Below are 15,525 nucleotides of genomic sequence, written 5' to 3' on the forward strand. Positions count from 1 at the left end.
ATTGATGTAAATATTGAGAATATAGATCTCTAACTATTAATTACATAATTACCCAAAGTGTCAATCTAAGGATTCCGAAGTATCCGCCGAACAAATCGAAGTAATTATTAATTAATAAAAGAGTCTATACTTCTCTCATACTTGAGAGTCAAAAGTCATGACTGTGATAGAGAGCAATTGCATACGACAACTCTTGCAATATATCTCAATCTATCGTGAACTCGGTTCAAGTCTTAACTAATTAAATGTCCATCCATAATTACCGACTTTGAACCATTTATGATAACTAATTTATAACATAGTATTAATTGCCATTACATACATATATAAATATATCTTGTAATCAAGTGGATACAATCAATTCCATAATGAATCGAAAAATAATACATTCCATTCACCAATTGTATAATGCTTTAACAATAATATTCAGATAAGGAACCACGACTTTTACAATCCAAAATTAGAATTTGCTATACTAGAGCACACATATCCTAACATTATGTTTTATGCAATTCGTCGTAGATCCAATAATTTGGTCTAAGAGAATTGGGTTTTCACATTTATCAACATTAAATATAAAAAGATGCTTTCCAAACCATTTGCTAAACCACATTGATTGAGGATTGTCATAACAAATTTCTTTAAATATCGTGAAGTAATTCATTTTTCAAATTTTGTTATGTTGCCTTCAGGAGCAAAAACTCATGCCTTAATATTGAAATTGTAAATCATGTCAATTCAAATTTTACAATAATTTAATTCTAAAACATGGACTCAGTGCTTGCAAATGTAGAATATCTCTAGTGAGATTTTGAATAAATTTTTTGATCATATTCTCTAATTATATAAATTAAATTAATCGAATTGATTTTTGAAACATTACAACCAAGCACAATGGGTTTTTCCTTAAAGTAAATGACAAATTTAGGTATAATATATAAATTAAATTATACTATTAAATACGAATTTCAAATTTAATGCACCAATTCAATAGGCATGTAAAGAAAACAATATATATGTAATTAAGGGACAATTAAGAACCAGGTCGCACATAATTACAGTGTGAAGAAATATTTTAATCTGACTTTTCAAGTTTTACCGTTTCAAGCGAGCAATGATAAGGTGCAACAGTAACTATCTGCATCTGGAATCCCCATGTTGCCACGTGTAACCATCTTCACCATATCCAGAATTTCCTCCCCACCAATATATGCAAACTACTTCAGTACAGAGTAGTGTATTTTACCCACATTGGTGTGGCCACGTGGCCTCTTCTGGACCACTTGTGTCACAAACTTGGTTAAGCAGACAGCTTCTACATGTAATGAATCTACCAGGACGCATGGCAGATCAATAGTGAGTCGGCAACTCTCTCTCTCTAACTCTACACTCTCTCTCTCTTGGTCACATGTACTAATTGCTTCCTTTGGCTGGTGCTTCCTTTGGCTGGTTCTTTCATGGATGTAAAACAATAGTCAGCAGAAGGTTGGTTTGATTACAAAGGACAGCAGGTGTGAAGGTATGTGGGTCTCCAATTATCTCCTTTTACTTTAATGGGTACCCGTTATATTGAATTATGATGGTTTTCTGTTTGGTTGCTGAGAAAATGCAAGAAAATAAAATAATTGAATTTTGAATGTGGGTTTTTCGGAATTTGGAACCCCCACAGAACAATATTTTTACCCTCTTTGTCTTAGTTGAAGCAAAGTTCTTCAGATTCTTCGTTGATCAATGTTGAATTAAGTTGACAGGGATTGTTTTATACAATTTATTTTTTTGTTTCCTAGACTATTTTGACTAGAGAACACAAGAAGTTAATCCAACTTGGTTCGAGCCACTAAAGCTTATTTTGGCACACGAAGTCCAAAGTGCTACATAAGTTTGTTAGGTTTTGTTTTGGAGACCTATAATTATAGATGAAAAACATGTGATGAATATGAACACTGTGTATTTAGTTGATTGAGTGTTCATGGCACCAGTCTTGTGAAGAAATCATTGGTTTACAATCAGGAATGGATTGAATAGCTCCCACAATAAAATTCTCCAACTTGGTGGCCTATATGCTTTTGGATTTTATTGGTTATTTAAGAACAAAATTTACTTTTAAGTGAATTACTTAATTCCATTGGGAGTGTTGAGGTGAGAGGTCTAACTTATCTATAATAAATATTTGAAAGTACTTCCCAATAATAGAAATGATATAATAATAATAATAATATTGTGTGGTTACTTTTTTAGACCTGTTGGTGCCTCGGTCTCAGGTCTAAGACTCTAAGGTTCAACTCTCATTGGGTGCAAATAATTCTTTGGGGGAGGGGGGCGAGTACCAACTAGGAAAGAAAAAAATTTGTGTGGTTACCTTTGAATATGTATTCATCTCTCTAAAGAACATTTAAAGCTGCAATTGAAAGTGAGAGACAAAGGGTTGGGAGCTCGAGAACTTGTAATCTTTTTTTTATTTTTTTTTATTTTTTTTCGCATGGTGAAATATTTGATCGAAATTTTTTGTTTTTTTGCATTGTGAAACCTTTGGCCGGTAGCTGGGATTATATTTAGTGGTTGTGCTGTTGTTGTGAAATCTTTGGCCACTATTCATTCTGGACATAAGTTATACACCATATCATGTAAATCTTGTGTCCTGTGTGGTGCATGATTTATGTTTCTTTCATTTTTTTGGCCGTATTCTTAATTTCGCGGCCTTTGTGGCATCATTTGTACCTTCTTGGAGGTAAAAATAATAAAAAAAAAGGTTTTGGTTACTAACAATTTCTTTACTATTCTTTGGCAAGAGAAGTCTACGCCCATAATTCTATGTTATACTGCTACTAACTACCTTTGCTACTACCAAATTACATCCTTTAGCTGATGGCTTGTGAAAAATTGTAATAGTTAAAGCTGGCAATAATGCTGTTAGTAAATACTCTTAAACTGGATCGTTTATAAATTTAAGTTAGAAATACTAAATTTAACAAGTTAATAAAAAGGCACTATAGTTTAGAACTGTCACTTCATTTAAGATGGGAGTGCGAGAGTACCAATTAAAAAAAAAATAATAATAATAATAATAAGAAGGCACTATAGTTTGGAAGTGTCACTTCATTTAAGATGGGAGTGCAAATATCGCCGCCCAAAAAATTAGGAAAAGATATATATCGCTAGTAAATTAAGCAAATACTAAGGATCATATGTACTAGTTCAAAGAGGTGGAAACTTTTTATATACCTTAAAAATTTACAAACATTTAAAAAATTATTATAGTCCATTTGAAGTTCCAGGGAGAATTATGTCTTGAACTCATACCCTTTCATCAAATTAATGATTAACTTGGTTTTGTGGGTTAGCGCTAGATAGCCCAATTCTCACGTTTGTGGTCTCACAACAACTCACACTTAAGTTAGTTACAACAACTCACACTTAGGTGAGTTCTCCAAAGCTTATGTGATTCGTATTTGTTAGAGTTGCTGCACAATCAACCGGATCCTTTCATGCCAGTTGTTGTGGCGGAAACGCAACGAATAATTAAAAAAAAACAATCATACACAAGATATATATGGTTCACCCAAGTCTTAAGGCTACGTCCATGGAGAGTACCGAACAAATTCCACTATGAAAAAGATGAAGACTTGCAATAGAGAGTTTTCTCTCAATTGCTCTCTCTTGTGTTGGCACAAATTAATCAATCATACAACGCGTATGATGATCTCACTTTTTTCTTCTCACACCCTAAATTCTGGTTAGAGTTGATATATATAATCCCGAACAATGGAACACAACTTGTCGAATTTGCCTTTTGTAGAGTTCAAAACCAATAAGGAAGTTAAAATATGCAGATTCCCATGGAAGTTGAACCGGTAGAAACTTCTGAACCGGTTCAACTATGTTACCCAAACGCACTGAACTCACTGCCGCACTTGAACCGCACTTGAATCGGTAGAAGAAGGCTGAACTGTTCAGTGTTGGCAGTAGCCAAAGTCAAATTAACCACTCCAGTTGAAATGGTAGAAACTTCTGAACGGGTTCAAACACGCTAATAGTCAAAATATAGAAACAATTAACTTCCCAAAAACTTTCACCTAATCAACACGTGATCAGACCTTATAAAACCACAACAATATCTTATAGGAGTATGCTTGCGCCAAGCTCATTTGAGGCATTGCCCACATTAAACAAAACTAATCACTGGCTTAGGGATGGGTAGGAGAGAATCTTCAAGAAACCTCCTAAATATATAATGTTGTAAGCAATCTGGATTGTTGTTCCCGCTGAACCTTTTAAATGGATCTCCAATCAAAAAAGACAGATTGACTCTGTAGGTGACTCCCTTGTGGACTTATTTCATTCCCTTAACAAATCACTAATATAAGACTATGCTTCTAGATGAAAGACCCTTAATCAGTGTAAATATTAGCCACAATTCATCTATTGATTCGAAAATATTTAACTTGGATGCCCTTTATATGTCACTCTAAACTCATATATTCCTTAAGATGAAATATGAAACTTGGCCCTGGTGACTAAAGAAGCATCAGGTCTAAGGTTTGACTCCTTGGTGCAAATAATTCCTTGAAGAGGGTGTGCGTGTACCAACTAGAAAAAAAAAATCCACATCAAATGCATAAGTTTAAAATTAGTAATAAATTCTTATAATAAAGATCCACAATTTGTACTAAAAACAACTAATTGTTACTATTTTTATGAGTAACAAGAGTTTAAGCACATGCTCCACAAAAATAAAGACATTCATGCCAACCAATATAATAAATTATAAACAATGAAAGCAAGGAATAGAATGATTTAATTGAAATAAGGGTGAGATACACAAGTAGTGCATTATAATTTATTGAATGGAGTTTTATTATCATAAAAATAGACTATAGTGCACTACACCACCCCAAAGGTCTAAACATAAATATGATAATATATGTATATATATATATAAATATATCAATTCCACTTTATCTTTGATAATTTTAATTACTTTTATGTTATGTTTGGGAGCACTGAATTGGTGCTTTCCTCCAATTCCAAATTCTAGATGCTGATTGAGTGCTCCCAAACCTATCGTTAAGCTCATTCTTCTATATTGGTAGTTGTTTTGTTTCATTATTACTTTGGTTAAGCCAAATTCTCTATTTTTATATCTTAGAGAGAGTATATATATATATATATATATATATATATATATATTTCATGAAGTGAGACATACACCACCCCACAATTCAAGTCCATCACAATTGAATCTTAGAATTCGAACCATAAAAACACGAATGATTTACTCTCGTAGCTAATTTTTATAATCTCAAATTTTAACTTTAATAAAACTTCATTATTATATGCCACCACTGTTCTAAAACAATTTATAAAACTTTCTATTTCACTTTTCTAACCTCTCTTTTTTTTAATCTTCTTAACTACACATTATCACATTTCCGTAACATATAATTCATTTTTTTAATAAACCTATATTTCATGAAATAATCTTTAAAAAAGGAAATATGTTGTTCAAAATAGATTATAATATTTAAAATAGTTCTGTATACTTTTTTATATATACACTGTCTTTTATTGTAAAATTATTTAGTATTTAATGTTTTACTTTTACTATTTCATATAAATCTTAAATTATCCATAGAACTTTATGAAAACAAATATTATTTAAGACTAGACCACGAATTACCCATAGAAAGACATATGGGCCGCCGATTACATATAGAAAAAGTTGAAGGAGAAAGAAGTTCGGTTTAAATTTCTTTCACCAAGTTCGGTTTAAATTTCTTTCACGTATCATATTTCTTTAGCATTTGCTCAAAGTTTGATGGGAGGACCATAAGCATACTTTCAAATAATTTTTGCTTGTTCAATAGTTATCTTCATGGACTAGCTATTCATTTTTTATTAGTGCCCATAATCTTATTTATATAATTGGGGAAGAAAATTAATCTTCACACATTAATAATAATTGTTGTACAAGGGATGCCTATATATAGAAAACCCTCCAAATAGAAAATGAAATTAAATCTCCTCTAATATGTTAAAGCATTTTAGAAATATACAAATCTCCAAAAATTTGCTAGAGTGTTCTAAAAAGACGTAATAATATGTACAATAATTAGCAAAATTGTGGCGCTAATAGATACATTTAGTTGGCTTAGTATCTCAGTTAGCTTAAAATAATTTTATCACTTAATCATTGGTGATGGTGATTCCGACAAGTTGATGTTCACTTGAGACCTAGAAGGTAAATTAAGCAATTTAAATAATATAATAACACATTTTGCAAGTAAAATACTAGTCACCTTTCGCATCAAGCAAACAAAATTCAATGAGAATGTAGACATAGTTTTGTATTTTGGATTAAAAATAATAGGGGAAGTGCTTCAAAAATTACTAACCCGATCTTCTCCGAGAATCTTTCACTTTCTAATTACTATACATGTTGTATCTTTCTAAAATGTTCTAACATATTTTTTTTGTACGTGTATCTTTCTAAGATATTCTATCAGATTTTTTGAGCTCGGGTATATATGGACGTGTCTTGATAAAGGATTAGAGATGATTATTTCATAACCTTGGACAAGATTTTCTCCAATAAGCTTATGAGATAGAGAGGATTATTTAGTAACCGGGATAGAGTTGTGGGGGTAATAGATGCATTATATCGCATATAGTTTGTTTATATATGCTGCAACTAATAAATTTCAAAGTATAACATATATATTTATCTTAACTGTATGCACTATATATATTCGCTATATATTCATCCTAATTATATGGAATACGAATCTTATTTGTATAATTAATCTTAAAGTTATGTCATAGTGTAATGCACAGTGTGTGAGATTATTTTTAATTCGTGTCTTTAAAATGTGTTGCCCAAGTGTTTGTGATATTTTATTCAATAGTGACAAAATATAATATATATATATATATATATGTCAATATGTACAAAAATAATATGGACAAAAAAATCAACTGTCACTAACGGACAAAGTTTGTTGTCAAGCAGTATGATCAAAGTCTGAGTTGAATTTATTTGATGTTTCAGGATTTGCTAAGGTAATATCCAACTGGTTAGGAGGGTAGATAATGACGAGATGGAACCAACTGATTTAGGATTATCTCTGGAATGTTCCAATCAGTTCATTCGGACAAAATTGAATAATGATTCAGGTGCAGGTGTAAATGCAAGTTCTAGTTTGAACGTGACACTTGTGCCATCTGACCCCCTATCTGAATTAGTTTGGTCTCCGCACAAAGGTCTGGGTCTCAAATGTGCTGACGGCCGCTTTTCCGAGAAAAAACTTTCCCTTCTATGGGATGTGGGAACAAGCAATATCGTTCTTTCTCCGCCTGACAAACAAATAGATGAGATAAATTTGGTTACGTCACAAGCGGCTAATTTCTACAGGTCTTGTAGAGGAAGTGATGATATAAATCTAGTGAGTGGATCAACTGATAAACACAATACAGGTAATTGTGCTTCTCTTCTTGCGTACTTAAACCGCGACTTATCAAAATTTCGTAGATTTGGTTGTTATATTTATTTTTATTTTATTTTGCGTACTTAAACCACTAATTATAAAAATTTCATAGATTCGGTTGTTATATTTATTTTTTTTTTTTTTCTTTTTTTTTTTTTTTTCGTGTGTTTTTCACACTTATTCAATGTTTGAGCTAACTTTTGTTTGACAGGAACCAGTGATAACATGGATGAAATGAATACTCATGATGGGGAGCATCACCCCAGTGCAAATAACATTCAAATTACTAATGTTGTTAAAACAATAAATCACAATGCAGGTAAATATTGCTAGTGTTTGAATTTGTTATATCTAACATGTTTACCTTACATTAGTATTTATCTATCACTCTTATTTATAGCCTTCACCTTGCCAAGGGCACCGTTGATGGCTTACATTAATTCTCTAGAATTTTACATAAGAATATTTGAGAACATTATTGATACTTTTACTAATAAGAAGATTCCACAACTAACATTCAAAAAAATATTAGAAAATTCTATACAAAACTAATACATTTCACACAAATCTAGAACTAAAGAATTGGCCTTCTCTTGCCATACTGTTACCTATTGTCAAGATTTTCAGGATCAAGATTTTATATAAGATCAATGAGGGGTCGATAGGATGGATAGTAAGATTCTATAAAACTATTAGAAAAAATAACTTAAATTAACTTTATAAACAAAGATATTCGATATAAGTAGATATTACAGCTAAACAACCAACATGACCAATATTCTAACAAAATTAATTAACTTTAAAAATAATAAAACACATGGCAAGCACTTAAAATCAAGTTCTTCATTTCCTCTGTGCAAAAGCATCAACATAACAATAAAACAGAATCTCATAGAAGAATTAAAACAAAACCCAAACAAATAAAAAAGGGGAATAGAGAAATAGATAGAAAAGTACAATTTAGTTGTCTAATTGCATGAGCAATTTATTTGAAAAGATTATTTTTTTGGTTCAAAAAAATAACAAAACAATGATGGAAAGAACAGCGGGAAAAATTGAATTCTGTGGTTTTTATTTTTATTTTTAGAATGGATAGCGAATAGGCGGGGAAATAATGAAATCTCTCTTTGCTTTTGCTTTAGTGTGGACAAAGAATAGGCGGAAAAATAGAGTTCCTTCTATTTCTTGTTCTAAAAAGAAAGAAGAAAAGATAAATTAAGAAGAATAAAGCAAAATAGAAGAAATTTTTAAAGTTTTGAGCCATACCTTTGAAATTCAAAACTGGATCCTACCTTTGATTTGACCTGGGTCTCTATTTTTTATTGTTTTTTTAATTTTCTAATGAAATTAGGCTAAAGAGTTGGGCTTCATATTTGAAATGATTAAATTTATTTTTCCAAATTGAGTTACAGGCTCACAAAAAACACAATTGTGCCTCCTATGCGATTGTACCATCCTACTTCCAGTTCTACCTGTGAAACAAGAGTGACGCAGGGTGCGGAAACAGTTAATTGATTTTAATTGTGATGAACTCCTTTAATGCCCTAGATCTTTGAAACAAAGTATACCGAACTTTGACTCTGGCTCACACCCTATCGCTCCACCCAACACCAACGGCTAACGATCCTCTGGCTTTGCGACTCCCCGTCCAACAACAACTTGACCTTAGGCTTACACTTGATATTCGTAGAAGAGTAGCAAGTAGATCAGACAGCACTCCACGAATGCTCCAACCCTTACAAAGTGTGACTGCGTTTACTTCTGTTCTTCAAGATCTGAACTCGATTATAATAGAATTAAATCCTGCTGATCATTCGGAATATCTGAATCTTTAATACAACTTCAATTCCGATGAGATAGAGAACAACACAACTAAATCACTCATGAATATATATGTGTGCTCTCAAAAATAAATATAGAATAATCAGATTTGATTTTCTGAATTTTTCTCTCTCTAAAGGCTTTCTCAAAATATAGAATTGATTTTCCCTAAAGTCATGAATAAACCAATGTTTATGACAAGGTTATATAGAGTTTAGAATATCCTAGTCCCTCTGAAAATATGAAAAATTTCGTGCATAGGACTTGTAAAGAAGTTGGGATAAAAAAGGAAACAATTAGAACCCTGAAAGTTCAATGTTGTCAGGACTCTTAATACCGGGTCTCAAATTTGTTACCGGTTCAAGAAGGACTTCTACTACCGGTTACCAAATTTGGTACCGGTTCAAGAAGGTCAGAAGCCTTTCCGACGCACTTTGGCTACTGGTTCCCAACTGTGGTATCGGTTTAAAGTTGGCAGTAAACAAATCTTTTATGAACCAAAGTTTGCTACTGGTTCAAAGATTCTCCTACCGGTTCCCACTAGGCAGAATTAAATATTTTGGTTTTCTTCAGCCTTCTAAACTCCTTAAGTGTTCTCACTCACTCACATACCTTTCTAAAGCATTGTTCTCATCATCACGGAGTGTAGGTACTCATGAACACTTGAACTTCTTCAAATCCGCATCCGAGCTTCAATCTTTGAAATTTTGAATAGAAAAATTACAACTCGATCGGACTTGTTTTGACAACGAAATTAGCCAATTTTAAAATTTATATCTCACACTACCAATGCTACATCAATCCTACATTTTAGGATTTTTCATGTGATCAGGATCAATTTAGCAATTTGATATCGTACGACCATAAAATTATACGACCTAGATCGGGATTTTGACAACCATGCCTATTCTCTGCCGTCAATTCAGGCTCTTCTACATTCTTCACACATAAATATGTTGATTAAAAAACAAACCACCTTTTTTTCAACCATCCCTGTAGTGCAAATTACATCCAAATGGCTAAAATTGTTGGAGCTATAATCACAATTCTGCTAGTATTTGACTTGTTTGGTACGTGCCAAAATGGGTCTAGACACTCCCATCACTTGTGCTTACCACATAAAAGAAATGATAAATTTTATAATAATTCCATTTCACTTCAAATCGAGTGAATAGAACTGCCTTTGTTTATGCAAGAACAAAAGTTGATCCTTGAGCCTTTGCGAGGAGCCATTAGCCCAATGTTATAACCCCTTTACTCTCAAAGAGGAGGGAAAGGGTTTGAACCCGAGCATGGGCAATATGTGTGAATACTTGCTTGATAGATAAAAAAAATTGAGAGATGGGAGATTTTTGAGCCATTTCCTCAAATCCAGTGTCCTTTTGCCTAATGCATAATTTTATAAGATACCTTTTGTCGAGAGAAACTGTTGTCTTCTTTTTGCTCTTTCAAACATGACATCTTATCGAAGTGTTGGTTTCCTGCAGATGAAGAAAATCCTAAAACTTCTGATTTTCTACCGCCCACAACCAGTGATCCCATCACTTTTGGCATCGAAGAAAGAGAAACAATGGCCGGGGATTTTAATAAAGTGATGATGACCGATCCTGATGGGAAAATTGAAGATCTTGCTAGTGGCAAACGGAAATTGGGCTTTGAAGTTGCTTTGGCCTCTGAAGTTCGTACAGTGAAACAGAGTGAGGCTCTTGATAATGCAGTACAAAACTTAACCTCTGCAGGCAGTAGATCCAAAGAACTAGCTTTAATTATTAAAAGAGAGAGTGAGAACAAGATGAAGACACATGATTCTACTGATTCTTCCCCTCTGGAGAAGCTAGATTCCACTGCTGAAAGTGGTTTACGGTTTCCTACTAGTAAAGATGATTGTGGGGCGAGTGAAGAGAGATTTCAATGGAAGAATTCTGTTCCACTAGAAACTTCTCCATTGAATAGCAGAGTTCATTTCTGTAGAAGGAAAGGTAAAGAAAAGGCTTTATCTGATGGAGATGCTAACCAAAAATTGTCAAAAGAAGAGGATGAAAGTGATGAGAGCGTTGAAAGTTGTAATAGTGTTGGGTTGTTTACAGCCGGAAAGAGGCCATGGAGCTTTGAACAGCTTAATTTTGTTGGGAGTAAAAGAGTGAAAAAACAAATCCAAGAAAGTCCTGCTTCAACATCCTTTGTCAGACAAGATAGCTCTTTCATGAATTGGATATCAAACATGGTGAAAGGCTTACCTAAATCCACTCAAGATGAGGCTCCTTCACTTGCTCTTACCCTTGCCAATCCTTCGCATGGGCATGAAAGTCTTAATCAGGAAATCGTTGCATGCAACAAAAACACTGATCTTGGAAGCAGAAATATGGGCTTCCAATCTCTTTTTCAATCTTTATACTGTTCAAATGCGAAGATAGTGGAATCTAGGATGTCCAGTGGCGTCTACCCAAAAGGAGATTATAAAGATCCCGTGCTGGATGAGAAAACATGTAATGCTAACATATCTCTGACAACCTGCCACGGGGAGAATAATCAGTTTCGCAAACAGTTCCTTCTATGTGGAAATGGAGATGGTTTGGCAACTCAGCCCAGAATCCAGTTTGCAACTATTGCTTCCTCTCAGGAAACCAGCAAGGCAAACTTGGCAGAGGATAGAACTTCATGTGACCTGCTGTGCGTTGAGGCAAAAGATGGAATACACCCATCCGACTCCTCCTCGAGTAAATGCAAGACCAACAGTGCTGATCCTCCGTCCAAAGGCAAAGCAATCCATAGTATTGGTTACAGGGAAGATCCTCTGAGGAGTTTGTGGATTACTAGATTTTCTGCAAAACCTCTAGGCTCTGTGTTAGATTTAGATCATTATGACCAGAGAACAAGAAGAGCACTGGAGTGTTCAGCTGACTGCACAAGGCCTACTACTCAAGCTCAAAGTTGTGTTGATTTTCCCATTGACCAGAAAGGTTCAGAGGCCAACGAGTACTCCACTGAAGACCCTGCGTTTGCTGGTACGGAATTGCAGAAATATGCTCCCAAAACAGGGGCTGCCTTCAAAAGAATTCATGGATTTGAAGGTCGCCAGTCCACATTTAAGATGAACCCTATTCTACCTTCCCCAAAATATAAGAGCTCAGAAGTAATGGCCTCTGTGTTTGCAAGGAGATTGGATGCCTTTAATCACAACATACCATCAGACGTAAAGGATGATGCAATTAACACAACATCAACTTGTTCCTATTGCGGCAGAAGTGGCCATGAGTTACGTGATTGCTCAGAAATAACACAAACTGAGCTGGAGGATCTTCTAAGAAACATCACTTCATATGATGGAACAGAAGAATCTTCTTGTTTTTGCATTAGATGCTTTCAGCACGATCACTGGGCTGTTTCTTGTCCCGTGTCATCCTCCAGCAAGCAAAATCAACCCGGTGCCTCGTTGGTTAATCATCACACTGCTAAAAGAGTACAGCTTCCTCAAACTGCTGGTGTGCAGGTTATTTGGTTTGGGAAAAAACCTCAAGTGGACACTGGTTTCAATCTGAACCCAAAATGCAGCGGGAAGACCCCTGATAGCAGATTTTCAAATTTGAAGCATATTACTTCGAGTTCTGGGGAGAAAAGGTTGCAAGAAAATCAGAACAGAATTGTGTGCAATTTTGTCAATAAACAGATTTCAGATGTACCAAAAAGAATGTTTGACGCTATGAGGAGGCTTCATTTGACTCGTCGGGATATCCTCAAGTCCGTAAAGCTTACTTCCAGCTATCTCTAAATTTTCATTTTTCATTACTCGTGTTAGAGGAGTAATCCTTGCATACAACATCTATGTGTCTCATACTTGCTCACCTTGGTAAAATACTGTGAAATAAATTATTACATGGAATGGATATGTTTTTATTGAGTTCTAGAAAACAATCCTTCTGAAGAGTATCATCTTAGGCCTTGTTAATTTGTTTTGAGGCATGGTTGAACAGTTGAATTAGCTATTGCCCTTGTTTCAGTACTCGAGTTTACTTGGTGGCAACATAGTGTTAGTACTCAATTTTGAGGCATTTGGTATGCATTTTTATTATTTTCTTATTTCCTAGGTGAGGAATATATTTCTGTTTTACAAGCCAAAACTCAATTCATCTCTTCCTGTTTTTATTCACTCATTTTTATCTTGTTGCGTTGCAAAAAACAGAACTTATTATTTTTTTCTATAATGATTCCATGGCTGTGAACATTGAGTCTTATAGAGGGGTTCCTGAAAGAGTGGGAGCTTGCCATGACTATAAAAAACACACTTGAAATAGCAATTCTCATGCCTATGTCTTTCATGTAAGATTGTAATTCTTCATCATTTCTGCTGCCACTTAATTTTATCTATAGTTGATAATTTTATGTTGCATGGCCTCAGATTGCTAAACTCCCAAGTCCCACTCGATCTGGATGGTTTTTTCATACGCGTACGGCTTGGGAAGTGGGAAGAAGGACTGGGGGGAACAGGCTACTATGTGGCTTACATAACTGGTATGGCTAAAAGCTTATAATTCCACTTGTGAACTTGTTGTATGATGATTTATATAGTCCAGGAGACAAGTATGTGCTTAGAAATGAGAAAAATTATTTAATTATTCTTCTCTAACAGCTGAATTTATATTCTGAATTTATCCGTATTTCTTTTCTCTTCTTTCATCTGAATTAACAGGGTTACAAAGAGAAACATCGTCACATAATTCCACGAATTCCATCCCTGTAAACGTTGGGGGTATCCACTGCACGATTGAAAGTCGGTATGTCTCCAATCAAGATTTCCTCGAGGTAAATATCTGACTTTTATTTTATAACTGTTATCTAAAATTACTTGTTATATATTTCTCAAGCCTTCAGTTCAATTTTTAATCTTGATCAGACTTTGTTATTTTTTCCATTTCCCTTGAAAAATACTGAATTTTTTGGTTGTAATGTCAGTATTGCCCGACTTAAAATGGTATATCTTGATTTTACATGCGGTGAAACCTCGTATGCTTGTTAAAGTCAATATCATATTTAATAATTTCAATCTCTATCACCGTGAATTGCATGGATAACATAAACTTTTCACTCTAATTGAATTTATGTTTGCTGTAATTTCTTTGTTATGCGAGTAGAAAATAGTTTCAAGTTCTACCTTTTTGTTATGTAATGAAATATGGTAACTATTGGATGCTGCCTCCGGTGAGTTGAGTTTGAAGAACTGCATAGTCACACATTACTATCTAACCCGCTCTTCGACAAGTCTTTTAAGCATATATGACAATCATTTTCTCACCCTTTTAAGGTTAGCCCAATGTCTTTGGCATACTGCAGATATATTTGTGAAGAGTAGTTCTCATGACTGATTTATCAACTTTTTCGGCACCTGTTGTTCCCAACATAATTCTCGAAATGTTTGATAATTATAAATTTCGCTATTAGCATCGAAACACGTCAAGTTTGTGTACAGAAATCCATAGGCAAAAATAGCTATTGTTACTAATTAAGTTTAGCATGACAATGATCATTCTGTTGTTGTTTGCCATCATGAATTATTTTGGAGTTTATATTAAAATGTCAATGTCTGATTATCCTTCCAATTGTTGGTAATTCATAATGACTACTTTACGGATAATATTTGATCTGCACTTTCTTGAAAATAAACCAGTAAAACTTTCATGACGTAACATATTTGTTACATTTGCAATCCACAGGAAGAGCTTATGGCATGGTTGTTCACAATCTCGCGAAATGGTGGCAGGATTCCATCGGAAGAGGAGTTGATATTAAAATTTGAAGAGCGAAAAAGGTTAGGCTTTTAGGCGTTGAACGTAGGGTTCATGCCTCACCTGGCCACAGTAGATTTAGCGTTTTGGCTCCATAGATGAACATAAAGTAAGCAAGCACTGGGCCGGATGAGCTACTACGTTGTATTGTAATCAAGGTTTCGAAAAATTTTAGTTTCTCTGTTTTGTATTGTAGTCGAGGTTTTGAAAATTTTTGTTATGGAATCATTCATTGGTAGGTCAAATTTGAAAATTCTTGTTGATGAGCATCTCATTGTTGGAACTGGGGTTGAAATGAAAATCTCCAACTAGAGATATCAATTGGTTGGTACTTGGTTCAAATTGCTGTGCAAAATCTAACTTTATTATTTTGCACCCACCTGCTTATTTTGGTTACATTAATGTATATGTTATCTATGTGGAGAAAAATAAATTGGCTTAAA

The 15,525-nt window shown here is 34.0% G+C and overlaps 1 protein-coding gene across 2 annotated transcripts; it reads left to right on the forward strand.

Moving 5' to 3' along the window:
• The first annotated feature begins 1,316 nt into the window (after window positions 1–1,316).
• On the forward strand, window positions 1,317–15,525 carry LOC132275051 (uncharacterized). Of its 2 annotated transcripts, XM_059776424.1 has the most exons (7): window positions 1,319–1,519; window positions 7,046–7,470; window positions 7,693–7,800; window positions 10,790–13,040; window positions 13,699–13,811; window positions 13,990–14,102; window positions 15,011–15,525. In XM_059776424.1, exons 2-7 carry the CDS (start codon window positions 7,095–7,097, stop codon window positions 15,116–15,118), a joined length of 3,069 nt encoding a protein of 1,022 aa, XP_059632407.1. In that variant the 5' UTR covers window positions 1,319–1,519; window positions 7,046–7,094; the 3' UTR covers window positions 15,119–15,525. The 2 variants fall into 2 exon arrangements, with proteins under 2 accessions (XP_059632409.1, XP_059632407.1); XM_059776426.1 differs by lacking the exon at window positions 7,693–7,800 and having other exon boundaries at window positions 1,317–1,519.

This window comes from Cornus florida, unplaced genomic scaffold (assembly GCF_030987335.1).
Source record: "Cornus florida cultivar Cherokee Brave unplaced genomic scaffold, ASM3098733v1 CherokeeBrave_3.0.0_Hap2_Chr09, whole genome shotgun sequence".
NCBI classification, from domain to species: Eukaryota; Viridiplantae; Streptophyta; class Magnoliopsida; order Cornales; family Cornaceae; genus Cornus; species Cornus florida.

Coding starts and splice junctions, on each gene's coding strand:
- LOC132275051 (XM_059776424.1), top strand. CDS start 7,095: ATGGAACCAACTGATTTAGGATTATCTCTGGAATGTTCCAATCAGTTC. Junction 7,801..10,789: donor AACAATAAATCACAATGCAG/GTAAATATTGCT, acceptor GGTTTCCTGCAG/ATGAAGAAAATCCTAAAACT. Junction 13,041..13,698: donor ACTCGTCGGGATATCCTCAA/GTCCGTAAAGCT, acceptor GCATGGCCTCAG/ATTGCTAAACTCCCAAGTCC.